This window comes from Eulemur rufifrons, unplaced genomic scaffold, assembly GCF_041146395.1.
Source record: "Eulemur rufifrons isolate Redbay unplaced genomic scaffold, OSU_ERuf_1 scaffold_150, whole genome shotgun sequence".
In the NCBI taxonomy this organism is placed as follows: Eukaryota; Metazoa; Chordata; class Mammalia; order Primates; family Lemuridae; genus Eulemur; species Eulemur rufifrons.
This window is the reverse complement of record NW_027182932.1, coordinates 78775-99362: the sequence shown is the minus strand read 5'-3', so window position 1 is coordinate 99362 and position 20588 is coordinate 78775. Positions and strand designations below refer to the sequence as shown.

General features: G+C 47.0%; 1 protein-coding gene and 1 long non-coding RNA gene across 2 annotated transcripts in view; one reads left to right on the top strand and one right to left on the bottom strand.

Annotated features, from left to right (window-relative positions):
• LOC138379728 (uncharacterized) overlaps positions 1 to 20588 on the bottom strand; it is a 66156-nt gene that overhangs the window by 35510 nt on the left and 10058 nt on the right. The gene's annotated exons all lie outside the window — the stretch shown is intronic.
• Positions 15276 to 16969, top strand: LOC138379724 (ribonuclease H-like). Its single transcript, XM_069464857.1, has 2 exons — positions 15276 to 15461; positions 16296 to 16969. The coding sequence occupies exon 2, from the start codon at positions 16352 to 16354 to the stop codon at positions 16967 to 16969; it is 618 nt and encodes a 205-aa protein (XP_069320958.1). The 5' UTR covers positions 15276 to 15461; positions 16296 to 16351.

The window sequence follows — 20588 nt, the reverse complement described above, 5'->3', positions numbered from 1 at the left end:
AGCATGTAGAGACTGTGATACCTCGTTCTTTCATGTTTCCGAGGCTCTTTGTATTCAAATTAAGTAGAGTACTGTAAACTATTAATAATTATAACTTATACTGCTCAAAGTCCCATTTTCAACCCAAATCTCCATTCTAAAATTTCTTTGAATAGTAAGAGTTAACATTTATTGAGTGATACTATATAGCATTCACTGTTCAAGATACTTTTCACATATTAACACATATAATCTTCCCAACAACCCTATGATATAGATACTACTATTCCTATTTTACAGATAAGAAAACTGAGGTACAGAAAGGCCAAGTGACCGACCCGAAGTCCCACAATTAGTAAGTGGCAGAGTTGGGATTCAAACTAAGACTGACACAGGAGCTCACATTTCTAAATTTTTAGCAACACAAAAATAACTCTTACAAGGCCTGGTCCTCCCTGGCCTTGTTTAAAGATGTGCCTGGATAAGTAGCACAGTTTCACAGCCAGAATTTAAAGAAATTCTACTCTTTTCTTTTCAAAAAGGGATAAAACATAGTGTACAGCAACACTTAACCAAATCCCCTTCCTTCTCCTGCGTTCTGTCCCCAGGCACTTCGATTCCAAGGCCTTTGTCTAGCGATCACTATCAGTTTTCCAGCCCCCAAAGGGAAAACCACAAAGGCATTCTTTTGATAGATGGCCCCAGGCTCCCTGCTGGCAAAGAGAATCCTTCCTTCAGAAATGTTTAGGTTCATTTGTCAGGGTGGGAGAGAAGGCCATAAAGATACCCACAGTCACGCCTAGAAAATTGCCCTGAGGTAATTTGCGGAGAAGGGAAACTTTGGCCAAATACAAGTTTCTCCTCTGCAAAGTCCATCCAGAGAGTTGTTCAAAAGAAAAGGCTGGCCCGCTATTTGCAATAGATTCTCTACATATTGAAACACAGTTATTTCTCTGGGGGTCACGAGCACTTTTAAGACTTTGGCTTTTTTCCTTGGCTTGTTTTTTGCCCGGGCTAGAGTGCCGTGGCGTCAGCCTTGCTCACAGCAACCTCAAACTCCTGGGCTCAAGCGATCCTCCTGCCTCAGCCTCCCGAGTACCTGCGACTACAGGCATGCGCCACCATGCCCTGCTGATTTTTTAAAAATATTTTTAGTTGCCTGGCCAAGTTTCCTTCTATTTTTTAGTAGAGATAGGGTCTCAGTCCCGCTCAGGCCGGTCTCAAACTGCTAAGCTCAAACAATCTCACCGCCTTGGCCTCCCAGAGTGCTGGATCACAGGAGCCACCTCGCCGGGCCGAGACTTTGGCTTTCTTATCAGAAAAATGTTGATTCATACACAAACTTTGAGGAAAAGCGTACGTCACAGTCCTAAATTAAGCAACCCTGGCCAAGCGTGGCGGCTCAGGCCTGGAACCCTGGCGCTCTAGGCGGAGACAGGAGGGTCGCCCGAGGCCAGCAGTTCGAGACCCCCGAGCCGGGCAAGGCCCCGTCCCTACCTGGAGTCAGCGAGGCCGGCCGGGCGCGGCGGCGCCTGCAGCCCCGGCCACCCACGGAGGCCGACGCAGGAGGCCAGGGGTCGCTGGAGCCCAGGAGTCTAAGGCTGCAGCGAGCTGTGAGGACGCCACGACACTACTCTAGCCCGAGGGACAGAGCGAGACTCTGTCTCAAAAAGGAAAAAAAAAGAAATCCCTAACGCGGAGGGATTGTGAGCTTTGTTGAATCACAGCTTGTACGTTTTCTTAAGCCCGGGTCATGGCACTTACGGAACACCGGGACCCGCTGTGCCAGTGGCGGCCCCCAGGCGGCGCTGCGGGGACAGCTAAGCGGGCCGCCTGCGCCCACCGCAGAGGCTGATGGGGACGGGGATTCGATTTTAACTTTTTTAAATTGTGGTAAAATATGTTATAAAATTTGCCACCTTAACCATTTTTGAGTATACAGTTTGGTGGCATTAATTACTGTGCATTCACAGTGTTTTGCAACCATCACTATTTTCCAAAACCTTTTTGTCACCCCAAACAGAAATTCTATAACCATTAAACAATAATTTCTCATTCTCCCCTCTTCCCAGCCCCTGGTATCCTCAAAGCTACTTTCTGTCTCTATGCATACGCCTATTCTAGATACTTCATGAGTGGAAACTTACACTCTTTGTCCTTTTGTGTCTGGCTTATTTCACTTAGCATAATGATTTAATGTTCATCCATGTTGCAGCCTGTGTCAGAACCTCATTTATTTTCATGGATGGATAATATTCCACTGTATGGAATATCATACTCTGCTTACCCATTCCCCTGTTGGACACGTGGGTGGCTTCTACCTTTCGGGTACTGTGAGTAGCGCTGCAGGACACACTGGCACACAGGCATCTGCCGAAGTCTGCTTTTAATTCCTTTGGGTATATACCCAGAAGTGGAGTTGCTAGCTCACATAGTAATTCTATGATTAACCTTTTAAGGAATCAGCAAACACTTTTCTACAGCAGCTGTACCATTTCACAATCCTACCAGCACTGTACAAGTGTTCCAATTTCTCCACATTACCAACACTTGCCATTTTCCATTTTTTCTTTTTTTTCCTCAAAAAAATAAAACAGCCATCTTAGTAGATGTAAAGCAGTATCACATGGTGGTTTTGATCTGAATTTTCCTAACGACTAATGGTGTTGAGCATCTTTTCATGTACTTATTGGATATCTGTTATCTTCTCTAGAGAAATGTCTTTTCAAGTCCTTTGCCCATTTTCGAATTGGGTTGCCTGTTTGGTTGTTGTTGAGTTGTAAGTGTTCTTCATAGATTCTGGATATTAGTCCCATGTCAGACATAAGCTTGGTAAACATTAGGTTGTCCTTATACTTCCTTGATAATGTTCTTTGATGCATAGCAGTTTTAAATTTTGATAAATTATAACATCTATTTTTTTTCTTGTTGCTCATGCTTTTGGTGTCATACCTATGAATCCATTGCAAAATCAAAAGTCTGAAGATTAACTTCTGTTTTCCTCTAAAAGTTTTAGGGTTCTGGATTTTATATTTAGGTCATTGATCCCTTTTGAATTAATTTTTATATATGATGTGAGGTAGGAGGTCCAACTTCATTCTCTACAATGTGGAAATCAAGTTATCCCAGCACCATCTGTTGATGAGACTATTCTTTCCGAATTGGATGGATTCAGTGTCTTGTCAAAAATCTACTGGCCATATAGATCTATGGGTTTATTTCTGAACAATAAATTCTAATTCATCAGTCTATATGTCTATCCTTATTCTAGTGCCACACTGTTTTGATTCCTGTAGCTTTGTAGTAAATTTTGAATTGAGGAGGAGGAGGAGGAGGAAGAAGAGGAGGAGAATTTTTGAGAAAAAGCAGGACAAGGAATGGAAGACTAACTGCAGTTTTGGAAAATGATAGTTTTTTTTAAGTTGCTTCCAGCTACAGGGTGCAAAATGAAGAGAAAATATCACCAGGATTTAATTTTGGACGGGGAATGAGGGAGAGGCAAGTCTCAAGGACAAAGCTTCCATTTCTGGCTTACACAGGGTCCTGAAGTAAGGACTGTGGGAAGAAGACTAAGTTTGCAGAAGGCAGTGGTGTGTGCATGTGTGTGCTGAGTTTGGTTTGGGGCAGACTAAGTTCAGATGCCTTTTAGAAATCCAAGGGAAGATGCCAAGCAGCTATGTGGAGATACAGCTGAGGACTTCAGGAGAGCACATGCTGAAGATCTGTGAGACACGTAATAGTAACCAAAACCATAAATGCAGATTTGACTTCCCCAGGACAGAATATGGCAGAAAGAGACCTAGGCCCCAAGAACTAAGAGCAAATCCAGGAGAGCTATCCTATAGAAATCCAGTGAAGATAGGATTTCAAAAAGTGCAGAGTATCACTGAAAAGTCAAAAAGCAAAAGGAACTGAAAAGTCCACTAGATTTAGCAAACTGTTGGTCACTGGTGACTTTAGCAAGAGTAGTAGTATTTTGTTGAAATAATATTGTTAGAAACCAGATCAGGGTGGGTTAAGAAGTGACAGGTGGAGAAACTGAAACAGAAAGAGAGCTCTTCCTAGAAGACAGACTGAACAAAGGGAGGAGGCAGATGGGAAAGGACCTGGAAAGAGATCAGAAGACACATGAAGGTCTATGGTTATGCAAATTTTATCCTCATTTTAATTAAAATACGTACATATGATTTTTCAAAAATCAAACAATCCCAAACCCCGTACCCCTATTGCTGCTACCCTATGGCAATCCCTGCCCTCTATTTTAGTTTTGTTTTTTGGTACTTACCTCTGTATTTATAAGCCCCACCCTTACCTACTGACGTCCTACCTCAAGTCAATTAATCTCTTCCACATACACCCACCCCCAACACAAACGCACATACACTATCCTTCCTCTTATCTTCTCAATAAAGTCATACCCCACTTTCTAGTTAAACCAGCATTCACTGTCTTAATTACCAGGACTACGAGCTGACATTCACAACTGCTCTGAACTCTTATCACATCTCCAGCTCCCCAAGACCCAGTCCAGACATTTTCCCAGACACAGAGCAGGGCAACTGTGGGCTCATCTCCTCTATTTACTTCCTCTTGGGACTGCAGTCTTTTTTTTTGTTTGTTTTTTGTGTTTTTTTTTTTTTGAGACAGAGTCTCACTCTGTTGCCCAGGCTAGAGTGAGTGCCGTGGCGTCAGCCTAGCTCACAGCAACCTCAAACTCCCGAGCTCAAGCGATCCTCCTGTCTCAGCCTCCCGAGTAGCTGGGACTACAGGCATGTGCCACCATGCCCGGCTAATTTTTTCTATATATATTTTTAGCTGTCCATATAATTTCTTTCTATTTTTAGTAGAGGTGGGGTCTCGCTCTTGCTCAGGCTGGTCTCGAACTCCTGAGCTCAAACGATCCGCCCACCTCGGCCTCCCAGAGTGCTGGGATTACAGGCGTGAGCCACCGCGCCCGGCCGGGACTGCAGTCTTATACTGCTTATTGCCCAGTGCTGGAAAGCAATAGCCTCGTGTATTTTACCCAGTTTCATCATGGATGGTGGGAATGTAAGTCCATTAGTAGTTGCTCTGCCATGGCCAGAAGCAGAAGTCTAGACTGTCTCCTAGTATCTGTTTCTAGAAGGGCATCACCCACTTTCAAGACAGTCTAAATGAGAACTGTTCTCATTTGTCCTTTTCAGAAAATACACCTCAAGGCTTTTGCAGTATAGAAAAGGGTAGTGAGCTGGCTGCAGGTGCTGGGGAAGGGCTGTGTGCACGTAACTACCACAGACTGGGAGCGATCACCCTATTCTCAGCTCCCTTCACTTCCCCACCCCCAGAGGGACCTGGTGCCTCTAATTCTTGAGATTTCCATGGTTTTGAGGCTCAAACTGGCATGTTCCTTGACCTTCCCTCTCAGGCACTTACGTTTCCTGCTAAATCAAAAGACACTTCCACCACTTTCTTTCCAGTTTCCAAAATGTCATCTTTTCTACACTCTAGTCTATCTCATTCTTTTTGTCTATATATATGGATATACATACATGCACACACACACACATGCACACACACACACACACACACACATAACAACGCTCATTTCGATAGGGTTTCAGGAAAGAATGCACATTCAGTTAACCTTGTTCCAACAAAGGTCAGGTTTGAACGGTTTGTTTCAAATATGAAAGACTTCAAAATGTTTGAGATTCTATAAAAAGATTCACTTGAGAGGATGAGGTTGACTATATAAGAGAGAAAAGACATACGTAAACTTTTTCTAAAGCCAGAAGATCAAATTCAAGCCAGAGAAAACATAGTTTTTAATAAGAACAAAAAAGTATATCACATGTAAATTAATAACTTTGGCCATATTTGAAAAGATTTATTAATATTTATAAATCTAAGGAAAATAATTATCTTCTCCTAAATAGAAATTCAGCAATATGCCATAAAATTATTGAAATCAATATAAAAGAATAGTGAAAAGAAAGTATTCAATTTTCTCCTGCTTAATCATAAAAAGTGGGGCACTATAAAGGGCTTCTCTGTTAGCCTCAAGTATTTGATGCATAAAACTGTCCTATGTATCTACACAACCTGCACTGGACCTGCCAGAGCACAGCACAGTTCCCGTAAGAGTTAGTTTGTTTTGACATTTTCTTTTTTTTTTTTTTTTTTTTGAGACAGAGTCTCACTTTGTTGCCCAGGCTAGAGTGAGTGCCGTGGTGTCAGCCTAGCTCACAGCAACCTCAAACTCCTGGGCTCAAGCGATCCTCCTGCCTCAGCCTCCCGAGTAGCTGGGACTACAGGCATGCGCCACCATGCCCGGCTAATTTTTCTATATATTTATTTTTAGTTGTCCATATAATTTCTTTCTATTTTTAGTAGAGACGGGGTCTCGCTCTTGCTCAGGCTGGTCTCGAACTCCTGACCTTGAGCGATCCACCCGCCTCGGCCTCCCAGAGTGTGTTTTGACATTTTCTTTACATTCTGTGGGACAGAGACTGTACACTGTTCAGCATGGGATCCATAGCTTAACATGGAAAAGTCTGAATTTAATAATTCCAAAACACTGTACAACACTGTATCCTGGGGAAGTAAATAAATCTATATAAACAGAAATTTTGAGTGCTGATTGCATAATTCAAATTTTTGCTTTCTTTCTTTTTCTTTTTTTTTGAAATGGAGTCTCACTCTGTGGCCTGGGCCAGTGTACAGTGGTGTCATCACAGCTCACTGCAACCTCAGACTACAGGGCTCCAGTGATTCTCCTGCCTCAGCCTCCCGACTCGCTGGGACTACAGGTGTGTGCTACTCCACCTGGCTAATTTTTCTATTTTTTTGTAGAGACAGGATCTCACTCTTTCTCAGGGTGTTTGAACTCTTGCCTTCAAACAATTCTCCCACCTCAGCCTCCCAGAGTGCAAAGATTACAGGTGTGAGCCAAATTTTTGCATTCTGAACATATCAAAAACACTATCACATACAAAAATGACCTAAAGCACAGTTTTGCTGTCTACACATTTCTCCATAAAAATGGAAGTCTGCAAAAAATCATAAATTATGGAAGAGATTTGAGTTGTAATAGCTTATCAACAATTTACTACATAAAAAAATGAGTATATCACCTTGCTCTAAAAATTTTAGAACTACATTATGAAACCTAGGCTGTTAGTTTCTGTACTTGCTATAAATGATTTTGGTTTTATCCAAAATGGGTTATGTGTCCAAACCTAACAAACATTAAATTACAAATTTCCTCCATTACAAACCCTAATATTTTACACTTCTAATAGAAGACAACCTATAAATGTATAAAGCTAAAATTTCAAACTGTAAAAAATTCTTTATTCACAGAAAGGAAAAACTCTTTCATAAGGAAGAATGTCATTTGCAAGCAAAAGGGAGTAATAATTATTAGTGACTATTCATTTCTGCAGGGACATAAAGAACTAGAAGGAGGTTAAAAGGTTTTGTTTTTTTTTTACATCTTGTCATGTAAAATTATGATTAAATATAACATAAATGTCTCCCTATTCAGCAAAGATAAACAAGTATTCTCATTAAAATATAGCTAAGAGTTGAAAATATTTGCTGTTAGACAACACTACTAATTTTGCATAATTTTGCACTCCACGTTGTTGGGCCAACAAAGTTTTTTACCAGTGATCTAAATCAATACTGCAATTGGAAGTTTATGCAATTATAAACATAATACATTGTATTTTTGTGATAACTTTCCAGTTTGTATTGATTGATGGTCATTTCTAATGACTTTTCCTAAAATATTTTTGAATGCTTAAAAATTAACTCTATTACTATCAAAGAAAATTACTCAGTTGTCTATAGCAATTCATATCAAAAGCACACCTAATTTTGTTTAATGGACATTAAAGAAAATAGGAAAAGTGCACATTCCCTTTAGTGGGAAGTGTTGTAAAATTTTGCTTATTTCAAAAATTAACCTAGAATCATTCATCCAATGTTTTTGAGCACCTACTATTTGCTAAGCACTGCTCTAAGTACTCAGGATATAGTGGTGAATGATTCAGAAAGGTTCCTATACTTATATGGCTTACTGTTAATATTTGAGGGTATTGGGGGAACAGACAATAAATGTGAAAACAAAAAGATGATTTCAGATAGTGACAAGTCCTGTGAAAAAAAGAAAAGAAAGGGAAAAAATCAGCAGGCAATGGGGAGGGCCACTTTAGATTGGGTGGTCAAGGTTGCTATGGTGGTCATCAGTGTTGTTCATTAAATACTTCTAGTTGTCCTAAGCACCAGCAGTATTGCACTTGTAAAGGAAAATAAAAATCTCAGGACCCTCCAACTCCCTATGCCAAAGGGAAGGTCAAGCCCAGATGCTGAGTCATGCAACACTCTCTTGCAAATGAACAGCTGTTACTAACACTACAGGCCAGATTGCCACAGAAAGGTAAATGGCTTCAGGCATCTACACGGACAGTTTCCACAGATCATTCATAAGAACACTGTTTGCTGGCCTCCCATCAATGAGGACATTCAAATTGTAACTTCCGGGTCTGCAGGCTAAGTCTAGCTCCTAAAACTAAAGTCCACTTTGATTCCACACTAATAATGTGGATTACAAGTTTATCTTCCCAAGTGCAGAACAGAGACAAGACCATTCTTTCTTCTAGCTACCCAGGAACATCTGTATAACCGATTCTTCCTTTACTCCCTTTTCTCTTCAAACATTTACCTAACCTTGTGTAAAATGCAGATTTCCTGGCAGTAACTAAAATCTCACAAGAATGTAACCATTTGCATCATGGCCCACCCTCTCCCCTTTTCTCTATCTATATGCCCTCACTCTTTAAATACTGAGTTTCCAAATCCCTCTTCAGATAGCACAGATCACAGATGCTTCTGTGGTTTGTCCTTGAACTTTGGCTTCGTAACCCTCCACTGATTGAGATCTTTGCCTGGCCACCTATTTGGGTTGTCACACTTCCCCATAGCCCTAAAAAAGTGATTTATGACACTTGGCATTTGAAGATTCAAGAAACTTACTCTGATTTGCTACACTTTTTCTATATACCACAGGCAATGGCAGTGCCCCGATGGTGGCTGCTGTCAGCCTGCTACCAGAAAGAGGACCATTCGAGGCAGAGCTCCCACTGACCCATGATGGATGGGTAGCATGAGCAAGACCCGTTGTTTTGAACCACTGAGGTTTGAGGTTGCTTGTTTCACAGCACAACCTAACCAATCCTGCCTATCATAGAAAGTTAAGGAGATCATAAATGAAGTAAAACTTAAATGATGAAAAAGAGCTAGGCACACCAAGGGGAAAACACATGCAAAGACATAACTGAGAGAGGACAGTGGCGGGAGTGTGGTGAATAAGGAGAATCGTATGAAGGAGGTGGAGAGCTGTACTCAGATCAGGCCACGCAGGATTGAAAGCAGACTGTGGGCAGCTTGGGCTCAATACCATTTCCATAGGCGAGCAAGGTGGGGATTTTAAGCTGGAGTGGGGGGGATGGGCATGGGAGGGCTTTTAAGGGAAAAGCTACCTAATGAATCGTGAACAGGTAAAGTCCCTTTCTACCACCAAATTCCAGATGACTCGTCTCACGCTCAGACAAGAGACCAAACTGTACCTTTCTGGAGAAATTAAATGATCCCAGAGAAAGAACCTTCAGACACTGACATCTGAAGGAACCTAAAGAAACAGCCATCTGACCACCTGACATCCCAACAGTAAAACTCACACAAAGAATGTCCAATTAGCTTCCCAATGTCTCACTCATAAATACAAACAGACAGCCAGGAATCACCAGACATTTGAGACCGGCTTCTCCACAAAAGAGAGAAAGAGGTCACATGGAGCAAACAGAAAATACATATAATTGATATCATAGAAGAGTAAGAAATGGAATCGCACCTATAAACCATAAATAGGATACTCTAAATAGAAATATTCAAAAAACTTTAAAATATGATAAACAAATTCACTTAAAGGGTTAGAAAATAAAGTTGAGGCAATCTTGCACAAAGTAGAAACAAAAGACAAGACATGCACAAATAGGAGATAAGAGAAAAAAAACTTTGTGATACAATATCTGAATAACAAGAGTTACAGAATGAAAACAGAGGGGAAAAATTATTCAAGAAAAGTACCTACCAATGAAAATTGGCATCTGCAAATGGACAAAGACCATGAAATGCCCAGCATATGAATGGAAGGAAGCGCAAAGCACATCCACCTGGAAAGTCAAACACTGGTGGTAAGAAGAGGAGATGAAAGGCTCCCCAGGGTGGGTGACAGGAGAGGTCATAAAACAAACTGGTATCAGATTTCTCAGTAGCAACTGTGGAAGCTAGAAAATCATGGGTGAATGCCTTCTACATTGAACCAAAAAAAAAAAGAAGTGGAAGATGAAGATGTCACTCAATTGCTACAATCACAGGATAAAACTTTAACACATGAGAAGTTGCTTCTTATGAATGAGCAAAGAAAGTGGTTTCTTGAAATAGAATCTACTCCTGGTGAAGATACAGTGAACATCATTTAAATGACAACAAAGGATTTATTAATTTAATTGATAAAGCAGTGGTAGGGTTTGGGAAGACAGACTCCAGTTTTTTTTTTGTTTGTTTGTTTGTTTGTTTGTTTTTGGAGACAGGGTCTTGCACTCTTGCCTGAGCTAGAGTGCAGTGACATCATCATAGCTCAGTGCAACCTCAAACTCCTGGGCTCAAGCCATCCTCCTGCCTTAGCCTTTCAAGTAGCTTAGACCACAGACACATGCCACCCCACCCAGTTAATTTTTCTACTTTTTATAGAGACAGGGTCTTGCTATGTTGCTCAAGCTGGTTAATATCCTCGATATGTTAAAAAAAAAAAAAGAAAGAAAGAAAGAAAAGAATGTAGAGCAGGAAGGAAAACAGGAGTAACTCCATGACAGACTGGACCTCTTAGGAAAGGCCTAAGTTTTGGTTTCCCCAACGCAGGCCCTCCCCCCCCAGGAATGCCGCTGGTAACAACTGAGGGCCCTGGCTTGGAAACTGGCCAATTAGGAGCCAAAGCTCTGGCTTGGAAACTGGCCAATCAGGAGCCAAAGCTATCGGCCACTTTTGAGGGAACAAATGAACTAAAAGGGGGGTGGGGGGGTGTGCCCAATACATGTAACCTATCGATAAGTATAAAAGCTTTGTTTCCACCCCAGGGCGAGGTCCGGGCTCGTGGAGAGACCACTGCGCTGGTGCTCTGAGCCTTGGACCCTAGCCTAGGCTAGAAAATAAACTCCTTTGTCTGTTGCAGCCTTGGTGACTCTGCCTATCTGTTCCTGGGACTGAGGGTAACCGGTTCTTACATTTTTGGGGGCTCGTCCGGGATCCCGAAACCCCTGGAACAGAATCCAGGCCCAAGGAGGAGTTGGAACTTTAAAAAAAAAAAAAAGAAAATCCGCGCGGTGCAGGTAATTGGTGGCCGGCCAAGACCTAGGTGGACGCACTGGGAGGTTGCTGGCCCGGGAGCGAAGGGAGACGTCCCTCGCCCCCCCTCGGTAGGTTTCCGGCACGGGCCGGTAAGGTCCGTTTGAGAGGGAAACTAAGCTGGCCACAGGGCCAAGAGTTGGGAGTTTGTGAAACGTCTTGTCGTGGTCTATGTGCGTTATTGTCTGGTGGCCATTGTTCCCTGTTTGAGTCTTTGGTGTTCGTTCAGCGGCCCATCCCCCAGCAGCAGCAGCAGCGGCAGCGGCAGCGGGGGTGGGGGGGTGGGGGCGGAGGCGGCGGCGGCGCCCGCTCCCGGCGGTGCGGCGGAGGCCCGCGCGTGTGCCCGCCCACTCCCGGTGGCGGCAGCGGCGCGCCAGAGGCCCTTGCGCGCGCCCGCCGACTCTCCGGTGGCGGCGGCGGAGGCCCGGACGCGCCCGCCCACTCCCGGTGGCGGCAGCGGCGCGCCGGAGGCCCTTGCGCGCGCCCGCCGACTCTCCGGTGGCGGCGGCAGCGGAGACCCGCGCGTGCGCCCATGCGCCCGCACTCCAGCAGCAGCAGCAGCGGCCCCTGCACCCTCCCGTTGTCCCGCCCAGAGGCGGTGGCGGCAGCGGCCTAGTGCCCGCCCTGCACAAAGGCGCCGCCCACTTGCTTCGCTTTTAGTGTTAGATTGTGGCTTATATCGCCGCTTTTGTCCGTGTTTTATGTTTCTTCTTCACTCACAGGAGCGTGGATTTGATCTGATATGCAGAGAAAGCAGCTCTATCTTTAGTCCCCAAAGTTTCCCGATTAACAACGGAGTTAAATGTCCTGTTTGTCGCAGAGGCGGCAGACAAGGGTGGACTAGTAACTCTCCACCACACTCAACCCCCCAGCCCTTTCCCCCCGCTACTTCTGTTTATTCACTGCAGCCCACAGCGTCTCCCAGCTCTGGGCCCGTGGCCCCGCCGAGGCCCCGGAACCCTGTCGCCTAGGGTCATCCTTTCGATGATTCCCTCGGTCTCTGGAGTTACTGCTTTTTGGTTGCAGCTTATTCTTGTGGGCTCACTGGTTCTGGTATTTGGTATCGGTCTATACACTGTTGCCCCTCCTTCTTGGGGAACCCCACAGAGGTGCGCCCTCACACTCTTTTACTGGGTTGTAATAGGAATAATAGTGTGGCTGCGAATAGACCCCCCCACATAAAGTCTGTCTGCCTGATTGAATGAGTGAAGCGTGACTGTATAAGGTTCCACGGCCACGGCTACGGAATCTGAGTGGGTCCTAACCTGCGATTCTGTGGCAGCGTCGTATGGCATAACGGTGATTCACTCCCCTAAAAGGGAGTGACCAGGCCCGGGGTTTATACGGGTACACCTTAGCCAAGACGCGCCTAAGTTCCCGCGAGGGACGCAGCCAGGCGGACACCTGAGAGAAACCCCCTTCCCCCGTTCCCTTTGTGAGCATGGGGCAGACACAGACAACGCCTCTGTCTATCCTCATAGATCATTTCAAAGAAGTCAAGGATAGGGCTCACAACCTCGCTATAGAAATCAGGAAAGGCAAATTTATTAAGTTTTGTAAGTCTGAGTGGCCAACTTTCGGGGTTGGATGGCCCCGGGATGTAACGTTTGACTCTGGTATCATTTCCAAAGTAAAAGAAAGGGTGTTCGACAAAGGGCCCCACGGTCATCCTGACCAGATTCCATACATTATTGTCTGGCAAGACTTAGTCCAGGACCCCCCACTCTGGTTGAGGAAGATCCTGCTCCCAGTAGGAGACAGCAAGATCATGGTAGCAAAGGAGGCCAGGAAAGAGGGGGAGTCCAAATCGGGGACTACAAAAGGCACCCCTTTGGACTCGCCGTCTGTTCTTCCGGACTCCACTCCCTATCCTGACCTAATAGACCAGGAGTGTATTCCACCCCCACCTTATAACCCCGCTGCAGCCGCAGCCCCAGCCGCTGCAGCCGCAGCCCCAGCCACTGCAGCTCCCTTAGTGGATGGCCCGGCGTACGGGACCCGGCAGCGGGCCGCTAGAACACTGGACCCAGAACCAGTCATGGCTCTTCCCCTGCGTGCAATAGGGCCCCCGCAAGCTGACGGGGAACAGGCTTACCAATATTGGCCTTTTTCGACTAGTGATCTGTATAACTGGAAGTCTCAAAATACCAACTTCTCAGAGAATCCTAAAGATCTAATTAACCTTTTAGATTCTGTTTTGTTCACTCACCAGCCCACCTGGGACGACTGTCAGCAACTACTAAAAGTTCTTTTTACTACTGAAGAAAGGGAAAGAATACAGGGAGAAGCACGGAAACTGGTTCCAGGGGATGACGGCAGACCCACCACTAATCCAGGGATCATAGACCGGGCGTTCCCACTTGAACGACACCCCTGGGATTACAATGAAGCTGAAGGTAGGGAGCGTCTCCGGGTCTACCGCCAGACTCTAATGGCCGGTCTCCGGGCAGCGGCACGAAAGCCGACCAATTTGGCTAAGGTAGGGGATGTTCGGCAGGGGCCCGAGGAAAGTCCAGCGGCCTATCTGGAGAGGATTATGGAGGCTTTCAGACAGTACACTCCCATAGATCCTACAGCAGAAGAGAGCAAGGCGGCAGTAATGATGGCCTTTGTAAACCAGGCAGCCCCTGATATAAGGAGAAAAGTACAGAGGATGGATAGATTATGTGAAAAGACTATACAAGATCTATTAGAGGTGGCTGAGAAAGTCTATAATAATAGGGAGACCCCGGAAGAGAGGCTAGAAAGGATTAGACAAGAAGATAGAAAGTTCCAGGCTGGGGAAATTAGAAAAGCCAACAAAGAGATGGCCAAGATTCTTCTGGCAGCTACAGGGAGCACGCTCGGGAGAAAAGAGTTTGGGGAGGAGAGAGGAGGCCGCCCCCGGAGGAGAAGGCTAGAGAAAGACCAGTGTGCAAACTGCAAGGAGAGGGGGCATTGGGCTAGAGAATGTCCTAAGAAAAAAGGGGGGCTAGGGGGGAAAGCATCGCCTAAGAGAGTCTTAATAGCGGGGCAGGGAGAAGACAGTGAATAGGGAAGACGGGGTTCGGATTCCCTCCCCGAGCCCAGGGTAACTATAGAAGTGGAGGGGAACCCAGTCAGTTTCTTGGTAGACACAGGAGCAGAACATTCAGTAATCACTGGAACCACTGGAAAGTTGTCCAACAAGACTAGTTGGGTGCAGGGGGCAACCGGAACCAGACCCTACCGATGGACTACTCGGCGAAAGCTAGACCTGAGCTCAGGGCAAGTGAGCCATGCCTTTATGGTCATTCCGGAGTGTCCCACCCCCTTGTTAGGAAGAGATATACTTACAAAGCTAAGAGCCCGTATCTATTTTGAAGACAAAGGAATAATAGTAACTGATGCTAAAGGGAACCATATCAGCAGCCCTCAGGTTACTCAAGTCCTGACCTTGGCCCAGGCGGATGAGTACCGACTATACCAGCCTGTGAGGATCTGTCAGGAAGGAGAGATGGAACACTGGTTTCGAGATTTTCCTAAAGCCTGGGCTGAGACAGGGGGAGCAGGATGGGCAGAGCATCGGCCTCCTCTTTATATTGAGCTGAAACCGGGAGCTGAACCGGCCCGAGTCAGACAGTATCCCATGCCCCAAGAAGCTAGAGTGGGAATAACGCCTCACATTCGAAGGCTCCTAGACGCCGGGATCCTCCGGAGGTGCCAGTCAGCCTGGAATACTCCCCTGCTGCCAGTGAGGAAACCGGGTGGAAAGGATTATCGGCCTGTACAGGACCTCAGGGAGGTCAACGCGCGCGTCCTAGACATCCACCCTACGGTTCCCAACCCCTACACCCTGCTGAGTTCCCTTCCTCCAACATAAACCTGGTATACTGTTCTGGATTTAAAGGATGCCTTTTTCAGCTTGGCAGTAGCCCCGCGCAGCCAGGAAATATTTGCCTTTGAATGGCAAGATGAGGAGAGGGGAATCCGAGGACAGTTGACGTGGACACGGCTACCCCAGGGGTTTAAGAACTCACCCACCCTGTTCAACGAGGCCCTCCATGAAGACTTGGGTGAGTACCGGGCCAGTCATCCACAGGTGACTCTGCTACAGTATGTAGATGATCTGTTACTAGCTGCCCCAACCTCACAGACCTGCTTAGAGGGCACCAAGGACTTACTCAGGGCGCTGGGCGAGATGGGGTACCGGGCTAGTGCTACGAAGGCCCAGATCTGCAAGGAAGAAGTCACCTATCTAGGATATAAAATAAAGGGAGGACAAAGATGGCTAACTGAGGCAATGAAATAGACTGTGTTAAGAATACCCACTCCGACCTCATGTCGGGAAGTAAGGGAGTTCTTGGGATCAGTAGGGTACTGCCGCCTCTGGATCCCAGGGTTTGCAGAAAAGGCTCGACCCTTATATGAGGGGTGTAAGGCAGGTCAGGCTTGGGAATGGACTAAGCAAATGGAGAGCGCCTTCCAAGCCTTGAGAACAGCCATGCTAGAGGCCCCGGCCCTAGCCCTCCCTGACCCCACGAAGGAGTTCCACCTCTTTGTGGATGAAAAAAAGGAAATAGCCAAGGGGGTGCTCACACAGATGCTGGGACCGTGGAGGCGGCCGGTAGCATATCTGTCCAAGAAACTTGACCCCGTAGCGGCAGGGTGGCCGGCGTGTTTGTGTATCATCGCAGCCGCAGCCCTGCTGGTCAAAGACGCCGACAAGCTCACCCTGGGTCAGCATCTGCGAATTACCACCCCTCATGCCATAGAGGGGATCCTGAAGCAGCCACCAGGGCGATGGATTACAAATGCGAGGTTGACTCACTATCAGGGGCTTCTGTTAGATACTCCCCGTATCGAGTTTCGAGCTCCTGCCATCCTGAATCCAGCCACGCTCCTGCCAGATCCTGGACCGGCAACGCCTGAGCATAGCTGCCTTGAGATCCTGGCGGAGACCCAGATGGCCCGGAAGGACCTGCAGGACCGCCCTCTTGCGAACAGCGACCTGACCTGGTTCACGGACGGGAGTAGCTTCGTCAGGGAGGGACACAGGTACGCAGGAGCAGCCATAGTAGATGGACAAGGCAACCTTATCTGGGCTGCACGCCTGCCACAGGGAACGTCCGCCCAGAAGGCTGAGCTGATTGCATTAACGGAAGCCCTTCGCCGGGCCCAGGGAAAGAGGCTGACGGTATATACTGACAGCCGCTACGCCTTTGGGACAGTGCACATACATGGAGCCCTCTATAAAGAAAGGGGCTTCATCACGGCAGAGGGCAAAGAAATCAAACATAAGCCTGAAATACTTCAATTGCTAGAAGCTATCCTGTTACCAAAGGCAGTGGCTGTAGTCCACACTCCGGGACACCAGAAGGGGGACTCCCTAGAAGCTCGAGGCAACCGGGCCGCGGATGCCGAGGCCAAGAGGGCTGCGGAAGGACCTACACCAACAGATGTCCTACACTTGAGCCTGCCGCCCCCAGGAATGGGAGAGATACCCCCTCAACCGGACTATTCCAGTATGGACATGGACTGGGCCAGAGAAAAACTTCAGGCAACGCAGGGTAAGGATGGTTAGTTCCAAGACAGAGAGCATCGCCTAGTAGTTCCTGAAGCCTTGGGGAACCATCTGCTGAGACACTTGCACCAGACAACGCATCTAGGCAAGAAAAAGATGTTGCAGCTGCTGGACACTGCACAACTCAGATTCAAATCACAAGGAAAGACAGCAGAAAGCATTGTCAAGGACTGTCGTGTCTGCCAGGTCATGCAGCCGGGGAGGATCAGAGGGACCCATGCAGGTATCAGGGAACGGGGGAGGCGGCCAGGATTGTTTTGGGAAATAGATTTCACGGAGGTAAGGCCAGGGAAATATGGGTACAAGTACTTGCTGGTTATGGTAGACACCTTCTCAGGGTGGGTAGAGGCTTTTCCTACTAAAAGAGAAACTGCTTTAATAGTAGCCAAGAAAATGCTGGAAGAAATAGTTCCCAGATACGGGCTGCTGGAGAGCATAGGGTCTGACAACGGCCCAGCCTTCACAAGTCAAGTTAGTCAGGGACTCGCCCGGGCTCTAGGGGCAGATTGGAAACTACATTGTGCATATAATCCCCAGAGCTCAGGGCAGGTAGAGAGAATGAACAGAACTCTAAAGGAGACTTTGACTAAATTGGTTCTGGAGACTGGCGGGGACTGGGTGACGCTCCTTCCCTTTGCCCTGTTCCGAGCCCGGAACACCCCCTACCATTTAGGCCTAACCCCCTTTGAGATAGTATACGGTGCTCCTCCACCGGTAATTCCAAAAATGAAACCTGAGACCCTGCCTGAACACCCTATAGAAGTACTACAGGCTGTGCAGGCCCTGCAAAGGGTTCAGAGCCAGATCTGGCCTGCCCTTCGAGCCATTTATCAGGTCACCCGACCGGCAGGGGAAAAGGCTAACGGGCACCCTTACCAGCCGGGAGATTGGGTATGGGTAAAACGGCATAATAGCAAGACCCTGGAGCCCAGGTGGAAGGGACCTTTTCAGACTATTCTTGTTACCCCCACTGCCCTAAAGGTTGACGGAGTGGCAACTTGGGTACACCACTCCCACGTAAGACCTGCCAACGAGGACGAGCGGGAGCAGCAGCAAGTTCAGTGGAGGGCCTCAGCGGATCCTGAGAATCCACTAAAGACGAGACTGACTCGCGTAACAACCAGACCGCCGCGGGACTCAGGATAAAGACAATACGGAATAAAAATGCTGGTGGTGACTGCTATATACATAACCCTTATGGGAAAAGTAATGACTGACCCAAATCCCCACATGCCCTATAACCTCACCTGGGAAATCACTAACTTAGAAACTCATGAAGTTTATAGCAGGACTTCAGGAACGGCCCCACTAAACACTTGGTGGCCGGACCTGTACTTCAACTTAGAACAATTGCCAGGCATGGATAATCTGCAGTATAACCCTAAGCGGCAGGGATTGGGCTATGAATATCAGTATACCCAACGCCAGGCCCGGATAGAATTAAGTAGGAATGGTTTTTTTGCATGTCCGGGATTTAGAACAGGGGAAATGAGGCGCGCGTGTGGGGGGATCGAGTCTCTCTACTGTGCAGCCTGGAAATGTGTGATTACCAATGACGGAGAGTGGAAATGGCAGGTCCGACCTCTTTTCATTGAGATGTCTTATGTCCGGCCATGCTCACGAACCAGGTATACCTCTGACTGTAACCTGATACGTGTAAGATTCACAGAAGAAGGAAAAAAAGACAGACGGTGGGTCTCGGGACTATACTGGGGAGTAACTCTCTATGATCGCCGCTGGGGGGGGGCGAGGCACTGTAATACAATTCAAACTGAGGGCTTCTCCCATCTCGGGCGCTGTAGGGCCCAATCCAGTGCTGGGGGGAACCGATTCTGACATTTTGGGGGTGCTGGGAGATAAACAAAATGGCCCACGCCCGACTGTTGCTTCACCCTCACTCTTAAGGACCCCGGTGGCAGAGATAGAAACGCAAATAACCCCCAGGACAAAGGGGTCAGGAGATCCCTTATGGAAAATGCTGACAGCAGCATATGAAGCATTAAATCGCTCCGATCCCAATGCTACAAAAGCCTGTTGGTTATGCTATGACATCAGACCCCCTTTCTATGAAGCAGTAGGAATAGATGCCCCCTTCAACCGCACGGGAGAGGAGGCCCCCAGGTCCTGCACATGGGACCACAAGGGGCCGGGGCTAACACTTCAGGCAGTCACTGGAAATGGGACCTGCGTAGGGAAGGTGCCCCCTAGCCATGCACAACTTTGTGCTATAGTCCACCCATCTATAAACCGGAATGGAGGAACAAAATGGGTGATTCCGGCACTCAATGGATGGTGGGTTTGTTCTAAAACAGGCTTGACCCCATGCCTTAGCCTGTCTGTCTTTAATGAGTTAGAGGAAGTCTGCATCATGGTACTAGTATTCCCTAAGGTTATCTACCACCAAGAAAATATAATATATGATGCATGGGAAAAAGGCACAGGAGGTGCCAGGTTAACTACAAAAAGAGAGCCCTTTACAGCAATAACCTTAGCCACCCTTTTCGGTCTGGGTGCAATAGGAACAGGGACAGGTATCTCATCCTTAGCGGTGCAGCACAGGGGGTTCAATAGCCTGAGGGCCGCTGTAGATGAAGACATATCCAGGATCGAAGAATCCATCTCCCATTTAGAAAAGTCATTGACCTCACTGTCTGAGGTAGTGCTGCAGAACCGGAGGGGACTAGACCTACTACTCCTCCAACAGGGAGGGCTGTGTGCGGCCCTAGGGGAAGAGTGCTGCTTCTACGCTGACCATACCGGGGTAGTAAGAGAATCCATGGCTAAAGTCAGAGAAGGACTGGCTAAACGGAGGCGAGAACGTGAACAAAGAGAAGGGTGGTTCGAGTCATGGTTCAATAGCTCCCCTTGGCTGACTACTTTGCTTTCAACTTTATTAGGACCCCTAATTGTGCTTTTGCTCATCCTCACTTTCGGACCGTATATTCTAAATAGGTTAATTACCTTTGTAAAAGAACGAGTCAACATGGTACAACTGATGGTACTGCGACAACAGTACCAGAAGCTGAGCTATGACTCTGGCTTACAAAAAGGGGAAACACGAGGCCCCATGTCCGAGCAAGAGTGCTAGGAAAAAAAAAAAAAAAGGGGGGGGGAATGTAGAGCAGGAAGGAAAACAGGAGTAACTCCATGACAGACTGGACCTCTTAGGAAAGGCCTAAGTTTTGGTTTCCCCAACGCAGGCCCTCCCCCCCCCAGGAATGCCGCTGGTAACAACTGAGGGCCCTGGCTTGGAAACTGGCCAATAAGGAGCCAAAGCTCTGGCTTGGAAACTGGCCAATCAGGAGCCAAAGCTATCGGCCACTTTTGAGGGAACAAATGAACTAAAAGGGGGGTGGGGGGGTGTGCCCAATACATGTAACCTATCGATAAGTATAAAAGCTTTGTTTCCACCCCAGGGCGAGGTCCGGGCTCGTGGAGAGACCACTGCGCTGGTGCTCTGAGCCTTGGACCCTAGCCTAGGCTAGAAAATAAACTCCTTTGTCTGTTGCAGCCTTGGTGACTCTGCCTATCTGTTCCTGGGACTGAGGGTAACCGGTTCTTACAAGAAACCTCTAAAATTTCAGAAAAAGCCCCAAAAACTCAATGGGAAAACTGAGCA

Excerpts from the sequence above, each read along its gene's own strand:
- LOC138379724 (XM_069464857.1), top strand. The coding sequence starts at position 16,352 with ATGGCCCGGAAGGACCTGCAGGACCGCCCTCTTGCGAACAGCGACCTG.